The sequence below is a fragment of the Topomyia yanbarensis genome, chromosome 1 (genome assembly GCF_030247195.1).
Source record: "Topomyia yanbarensis strain Yona2022 chromosome 1, ASM3024719v1, whole genome shotgun sequence".
Classification (NCBI taxonomy): domain Eukaryota; kingdom Metazoa; phylum Arthropoda; class Insecta; order Diptera; family Culicidae; genus Topomyia; species Topomyia yanbarensis.
In genome coordinates this window covers 145,344,404-145,353,125 of record NC_080670.1, presented here as the reverse complement: position 1 = coordinate 145,353,125, position 8,722 = coordinate 145,344,404, and the positions used below count along the sequence as shown (strand labels likewise).

General features: G+C 38.3%; 1 protein-coding gene across 1 annotated transcript; it reads right to left on the bottom strand.

Moving 5' to 3' along the window:
- Positions 1-6,325: 6,325 nt before the first annotated feature.
- On the bottom strand, positions 6,326-8,427 carry LOC131676430 (uncharacterized). The gene has a single exon (XM_058955502.1). It carries the CDS (start codon positions 8,263-8,265, stop codon positions 6,544-6,546), a length of 1,722 nt encoding a protein of 573 aa, XP_058811485.1. The 5' UTR covers positions 8,266-8,427; the 3' UTR covers positions 6,326-6,543.
- Between the last annotated feature and the right edge of the window lie 295 nt (positions 8,428-8,722).

The following is an 8,722-nucleotide window of genomic DNA, read 5'->3' as shown; positions in this document are numbered from 1 at the left end:
GATTATGTCAATTGTCATTTCGCTATATGTTCATTTACTTTTTTCGATGTTGTTGGCCGCATGCCGCTTTACCAGAACCACGATCTTGGGCAGACATCTTTGTTATAGATGATGAGGCACACCATTATTCCTTCATTGGCCTGGTCCAGGTCATACACTGTCTCGAGTTGTGGTTGCCAAAGGGTGTGGTTGCCAGATCATCACTATGGTTGCTCGTGCCCTAGCTGATACCGCAGGTATGTAGGTAATAAGAGTTCTGTATCAGAGGCGAATGACCTTATAGTAGCGCCTAATACTACATGATGAACCGGTTTGGGCGCCATAAGTTATATAATACAAGTTACAAATATTCAAAGTATTTAATTATTTGTGTACATCATCGGTTTTTCTCCCTTTAATTTAAAGTTAATTTAATGTTTAATTTAATTTGATTTCCACAGTTATATTGACTAATATTTCGAATAAAAATATAGTATTACACTATTTTTAAAGTAATAACGCTTCGCTCCCAGTTCACAAGTGTTGAAACTAGTTTTGTCAACGGACTCATTTTCGCAGATTTATATGTTTGTTCCTGTACTCACACGTTGCCTCTAAATGCTAACAAAAGGCAAAACAAATCGAACTTCCTGTTTTCGTTCAGAAAAAGCGAAGCGAGGACCGGAACAACTTTCACTTTGTTCCGGAGTATTTTCAGTTTGTTCTGGTATCGGAACAAACCTGAACTTCACTATCTATTAATACCACTGAAGGTGTTACAGGCAATAATCGATTTTTTTGCGAAACCCTTGTCACCAATGTTCAGAAGGGAAGCCAATGGAGAGGATGGCCTTATAAGCTATGGCTTGCATCGTGCTTCAGTGCTTAATTAAAATCGTGAATTAATTTAATGAAGTGCCTCGCTAAGTAATAAATGCATAGAAAACGCTAATTGCGCTCTAATCGATTATGCAGTGTGCAATCTATGGACTTCTCCATAAGCACAACGTAAAGCTGCACAATAGTGGTAAATGGCCACATGCTTTTTCGGACTGAAGTGTTTTTTTCTGCGATCATCACCTCTAGTGCGAAGCTAGTGAAATTAGATAAATGAAAAATTGATTTGATTTATTTATTTCGTGTTTCTTACAACTGTCTTCATTAGCTGAATGATAAGCACTACTTTCGTCCGCAGTTTGGCAGTGCAGTCTCTTACACTTTCTCGTGGTGAACCGTTTCTTTTGAAATCCAATTAATTTTATTAAATGTCAGAAATAACTGCTAGGCGTAACAATGCCCAAGCATTCGCTTCAAGCCAGGAAGATTGATGATGGAGTTGAGAGAATCGAAAATTTATCATTGCCACATATTGTTCAGGTGCAGAAGGTATTTGAGGTGTTTGGAAGTAAAAGCATATTTTTGGTACCTTAAGGGGGGCGTCTGGTGTAGAGGGCAAAATAATCGACTTCTTCTTTACTGGCTCAATTGTTAGTATTGAACCTCTAGAAAGGTCCCCTGCAATCTCGGTGGCAACGCTGAACTTCTTTTGGTTTAAACAGCTATGCATTCCTCGCGCTTATTTGCTATAACGCACGCAGATTTCAATCTATCGGCAACAATTTTCGAAAAACTGACCGCGATGAAAATACAGTGTAAGCAATACACTCTATACTACTTATACCCAAATTTTCAAGAGAAAATACCGAATGCAATTTGATGTGGGACACCCTTTTTATAGCCTTTTTCCAGAAACCACGTTTTTCAAATTGGCGAACACGATAACTCAAAAACTAATCAACGAAGTGACTTGACTTTTTATGAGAATGCCCAATATGTGTAGCCTGTCGATCAACCACAGGAAACTGAATAGCAAATTTTTCCCCCAACTATTTTGAAGAAAAATGAACGAATTTTACAATTAAATATGAGATTTTTCGGTTTTCATGAAGCCATTTCCCGAAACTCAAACTTTTTTCTATTTTTGTGGTTCATCGACTAACTACAAGTCTAAGCTTCACAAAATTTATTGAATTTCCCATATTCGACAATTTTATCGAGAGTTATCGTGTTCGCCGCGGCGCTTCTCAACGTGGAAATGGTTGGACGTCTACTCGTGGAACGCCTGTATGTGTGGCTCTTTGTGACTGAAAATATTTTTTTCGTACACAATGAATGTATAAAGCGATCCTAACATTACACAAAAAATCCATTGTTGCCTTGCCTTAAAAATGGTAGAAGAAAATAACTTTCATTTTGAGCAGTTTACACTAGACGTTCCCCTTAATTAGACATTTTAATGGGTTTTGGAGTATGTTGCAACCCGCAATATTTGTGACAATACCTGGACGAACCCCGCATTGGTATGCTAACTTTGAATAAAAAAAAAAACCTTCAATACATACTCTCAAATCTCAACCGGTACAGAGTTATTGAACTTTTTTCTGTAAACAACTTGTTTATTATAAAACCTTTAACTCCAAAAGCGTACTTTGTTTTTCAAATATTTTAGTTTCATTAGAAAGATGAGAAAATGTCCTACTAAATAAAGTTTTTATATCTTTTTGTTAAGGGAATTAAATAACCTGAAAAAAATGCTGAAGTAATTGAGGTGGTTTTTTTTATTAATTGCCTCAAAATAATGAATTATGTACATAGCAATAACTATTACACATACGTTGCGTATTGAGACGATCCATAATTTACTCTTCAACGTAATATTTCTATCTCTTCTTATTTCTGTATAATTTCATTATTAAACTTTTTCTGTGGTCGATTTGTAAGTATTTAATAGACTCAAGTCTAAAAAATATGCTAACATCCTTTGTCGCACATTTCTCTGGGAAGCTGAGAAAATTCTCAACCGAGTAGCATAGTAACTAGCATTTAGTTAAGAGTATTAAGTCAGTTCTCACTTGTATTTGTAGGATTTTTGTTATTTTAAATAATAACTAACAAAATTTATCATACAGATTGTTTATTTAATGTTTCTTTACATTACTACAATTGGTGCTTTACCCTTATCTTATCCCTCTCTTTTTAATTCGCAGCAATTTATAATAAAAACGACATGACGTCAACCGAAATGCTGTGGGTTCGAAATTGTTGTTTCTGCATATGAAATCATCGGAATAAAACATGGCTTCCAAACGATCACCGCAAGCCTTCAAAATAAAAAAAAGGTTTCGGGAAAAACCATAAATCCGCCAATCATCATAGACTAATGTTTGTTTTTTACTGAAGAGTATACTATCAAAATACTATAACTTTGATGTAATAAAATCATTGCATTATGTCTTTACATGAATTCAAACTTTTTTCAATTTTTTTTCGCGATAATGAAAAAAACGGTATCTTCTAATGTGACTACGCCACATCGATTTTATTTGTGTGCTGTCCAACGTCGCTCCGTTCAGTCGGACCTAAATTGACTCATAGCCCCTAAGTTTGAGTAAGCCGGGCAAAGAAGTGGATCACAGGTTTGCTTCCGAGGGGTCGCCGCTTCCGACGGCGGGTCGGTGGCCGCATTGTCTAGCGGATTATTAGCGGCTTCGGTTCCTTGGTCTTGATTATGCGGCCAAACCGCATCAAACTGTATCAAACTGGTTTCGTCTAATACACCAGGAAAATATAGCAACCAAAGAAGATTTCGCATATCAAAATACAGTGTGCAAAATACAGTTTTTAACACTTGCTCGTATCAGACATGATAAAGCTGACGACCTTCATCAGGGTGTATGATTTTTGAAATATAATAAGGAATTGAAGTTACATTGATTCCATCCCATTAACCAGAAATCACTTACCTTTAAAATTATTGCACCGAATGCTTTAGTTGAAAGTTTTTGAACATGTATTTTGTTGAACTTAACAAAAAAATTCATTTGCATTTTAGTAAAATCCAAAAAAAAAACAAAATCCGCTTAATAAAGGGTGTCCGACATCAAATTAAATCACGGAAAAAACGCTGTAGAAAATTACCTAATCCTTTTCAAACTTCCAGAAAATAAAATATATCCCATTAGTAGGCTTTTGGTATATTTTTTTCATTCACCTTCAATACCATAACAGTACGCTTGCACTTTACGCTTAACTCCACTCATTAGGTTATGTACAACATCTGGCTGCAGCTTCTTCTGCGCGGAAACTCACTTTTTCTACATGTCTTCCTCAAATTTGACCTTCTTGGGATGTTACCGTAGTGCCTGCTTCATAATTGCCCAGTATTTTTTCGGTGGGCCTTAGTCCCGGTGCGTTGGAGGGAGGGGGTTCACGTTCTTGAGTAGGACCCAGTTGGTTTCGTACTACTCCAGGACAACATTTTAATAGTGGCACGAAGCTAAATCCGGCCATAAGATCGTAGGGCCCTTGTGTTGCTTCAACAGAGCAAGCAGAAACTTCTGTAGACACTCCTTGAGGTAGATCTCCCCGTTTACAGTCCTGGTAGGCACTCCGTTTGCCACATGAGCAAATCGCTTTCCAAACTCTGCATTTATTGGCGAAATTTCAAAGTTTCTGCTTCCTTACTTCCTCTAGCACATCAAACTTGTGCTGCGCGTTGAAGAACAGTATCCCCAGAAGCTGCCGGAAGTCCGCCTTGACGCAAGTCTCATCATCCATGATTAGACAATGAGACTTCGTTAGCATCTGGGTGTACAGTTGCCGGATCCGTGACTTTACTACCGTATTTTGCCGTTCGTCACGATTTGGAACTTTCAGCACTTCGTACGTATGCAATTTCTCCCAGTTCTTTCCTCTCTGAATGAAAGATTTCGACAGATTCATTTTTTTGGCCACATACCTGACCGAAACACTGGGATACCGCTCAAAAGCTTTCACTACACGCTCGTGATCCTGATCGCTAATAGAACATCCATTCTGACTGCATTTCTTCTTCCGTTCGATGCTCAGAGTTTGGTACTAACGTTTAATCACACGACTGACCGTTAACTGCACGATTCCGAGTTGTTTTCCGTTGTTCCGATGACGAAGTTGAGGATTTTCTAGATGCTTGCGCAAAATCAATTCGCGGCGTGACCAATTTTCGAAAAACTGACACTGATAAAAATACAATATAAACAATATACTCTAAACTACTTTTACCCAAATTTTCAAGAGAATATACCCAATGGGTTATTGTCTGCAGCGTTTTTTTTCCGTGATGCATTTCGATGTGGGACACCCTTTATTTGTTCGTCTTCATCATATTGTTGGTTATTGTCTCTAGCAAAAATCATTTCAATCGTATTTTAACTTTGTAGCAAACACAGGTGTTCATATTACGGTACCTTTGGTGGTAGTGAGGATTATTAAATTTCAAGCCTACATGCCTTCAATTACAATTTTCTATTAGACGATGCATATATGAATTAAAGATTGAAAACTCGCAGAAAAACTCACATTTAAAATGCTAAAATGTTGCTACTGTACCGCAAATCGAAAATTATCTTTGCTATAGGAATATAATAATCAATTCAGTCAATATTTAATGAACAGCTCATGCTATAAAAAAGGAAAAAAAAATCAGAGTAAAAGTTTTGTTTGCTGGTATGATTTTTGTAAACTAATAGTTTTAATTTTCAATTTATCATTTTTCTCTGGCATTTCAAAGCTAAAATTAATTTTCATTTTAACATACAGTTAAGGGTCACACACCTTTGCTCTTGTTCACTACTCTAATTCTTTACGATACGTACATTTGTTTATATATGACGGTCATATTTTCACCTTTGTTTCCAACCTGAAAAAGTTGGTCTGATTTAGACTCATTACATTACAGTTAGCGCATTTGCCCCAGCGAAACATCGAATTTATCCCGACAGATTTCAACCCTGAAATGGGTCACAGCGAAAATTTTTGGGTGATATTCTTTACATATTTAGTTGCAATTCAGCGTTTGTTCGGATTTTATTGCGCAAATGTTAGTTCAAAGCAAACCTGTCGGATTTTGATTCAAAGTGCCCGCATTTTGAATCAGCTCTCGCCAGGAAGACGGATATTGATAAAATACAAATAGATTTAAATCATTGTTTTGCGGTTTTCGAACAGTTTTCGTCGAAAAATGTCAAAAATAGCATGATAAACTACATAAGGTATACCAATTATCAAAGCAGAACGCAACTATTTGTTACATCCAATTGATGGTAAGTGGTGTGTCAGGTAGCCAGAGTTACACTATTCCCATAATTGAGACTATTTTAACAAACCCCCTCAACATGGTAGCCTAATAGATCTCGAAACGATACTAGCCTACGCATTATCTCCAGTGAAGATTCTCCACACATCATTTTCCAAATCAGTTATCGCGAGTTCAGTCAGCTACTGTTGGAAACAAAAAGGCGCCTTCGTTAAAAAAAAACCACAACTTTCACCGTTTGCATGCCGCAGCGTGGGTTTTATTTCGTCATGAGTTTAAGCTTTAATTTACAATTACTTATTGCGTACAAGTTAAGAGCTAGCCCAACTTACTCGAATTGCAGCATCATGCAAACATTACCTTTTTTCTAAACATTTATTTGGGATCAGGCTTTTTAAAACATACACTTCTTTTCAGATGGCAGAGCCAATCTAACATAGATATTTAGTGGAAACAACGCATTTATTTTCGTTCCGCGAGAAAACCATTCCGCTGGGACAGTTGAGATGGACTGAAACGATACCACCTGATTTGTCATCCGTACAGAGGAAATACGATCGACAGTTCACTGAGTTTATGTCTGCGAATCGTCCGGTCGCGGTGCAGGGATATTCGTAGGTTGTTGCTTGAGTTGTAGTTGAATTGATGGGTTCACTATTGGAAGACAAGGCCAATGATTCACTGACTGACGTTCCCCCAAATGTGTGAGTTGTCTCTGATATCACCTGAACGTTCGTCGTTGTATCCAAACCATCACCTGATTCGTCAGAATTGTCCGGTAACGTTGTAATGGTTGTTTTACTACAATGAGGAATTCCATCGCCTTTTACGCATTTATTCAATTGCGCAGAAAACACCGAATCTTGCGGACAACTGAATTGAGCTCTTATAAGTGCATTATCCGAGTTTAATGAGCATAAAAAATATGTTCTGCAGGTAACGTCTTCGGTGTTTGGGACGCGACCAGCTCCGACACATTCAATGCGACTAATATCAGTGGTTGTAGTTGGCGAGGGTTCCGTTGTTGCTACTGGACATGTGAATTCTTCGCTACCAACACATCGTTTTCGTTCAGAAGAAAATAGCGAACCAGGCGGACATCGCACAATGACCTTGAACCAATTACCTTGCGGATCTCGTGAACAGAGATAGTATGTCTCGCAAAGCTCATCATCTTCATTGGCAAATCGCCCGGACTTTGTGCAAACAGCTACCTCCTCCTCACTTGCAACTGCATTTGCGATGGAGATGAGCTCATTACCGGTATTCTGTGCGAATAGTTCCATTTCAGCTAGTTGAGTTGGGCATACGTACTCCGACGACGAAACACATTTCGATGTTATGGCGGAGAAAATTGTTCCTCTTGGGCATGTGGATACGGAAGATCTTAAAATTCCTTTAGAATTTAGAACACAGTTGTGGTACGTTTCGCATGTTTTGGATACTTTATCTGGGTAACGTCCAACACCAGGGCAGATAAAGTCGTTGTTCCCATCATCCGGGCAATCGTAGGTATCTGACGGTACGCATGAACGTTCAGTTTCCGAGAAAATAGTATTATTTTCACAAAGAAAATTCTTTGATACCAGTGTTCCATTCCGTAACTTGGAGCAAAGTCGGTAACCATGACAATTCGGTACGGATTCATCGGGATATCTACCGACGTCTAGGCACACGAAGTCGGATAGGAATTTCAGGACTATAGGCGGACACTGATATTCAGATTCATCCACACAGGACAATGTTTTGGCAGAAAAAACTTGCTCTTTTGGACAATTTTGCTTGATAGGAACGTACACTCCAGGGTCCTTAGTTTTCAAACAATTCACGAATTGACGGCAATCCTGCGATTTAATATTAACATATTTGCCACATTCTTTGCACTCATACTCGATGGAGTAAAAATCTTCCAAACTATCACAGGCGTCACCAACTATACAACGTTGATACTTGGCACTAAACAAGCTTCCAGAGCTGCATTGGTCATTTCTCATCTCGAAAGTACTATCCGGGTTCGGTATACATGTCACGTACAATTCACAGCTATCGTCCTCTTCCTCTGGAGCTCGAAATCTTCCTGGTTTGGAACATTCCCAGGCAGCGATATTCGATATCAGAGCACTAATAATTACTACTCGCATTCGCAGGTTCATTGCTTAGGTCGATTTTCAAGAACACAGATACGCGTCGGATGCAGTCAAGTTGAGTACTGAGCAAACGGTACGGTTAGAATTCGACTAAATTACTTTCAATTTTGACCGAGGACTTTGTCGGTTATGAAAACTGATGTCGCCTTCTACCGCATTGACTTCGCTTAGGCGCGATTTGAATAGAAATCTGAAAGTAGGTGTATTGTCTAAACGATAGCATGCCTGCACGACCGAGCCGTTCTCAGTGCGCGGGAGAGCTGGTAGTTGGTCTCTAATATGTGATTGTGAGGTGTGATTATAGATGATAATGAGGCTGCTGCAAATATCTTTCCACTTTTGTAGACTATTCGCGAATTGTGGTATAGTCCGTTGTTTTGGGGTATACCTAGTTCAAAATAATATTTAGGATATTTGGAAAACTCGGCTAATATTAAATCGATACAGTGTGTGTAGTTGTCTT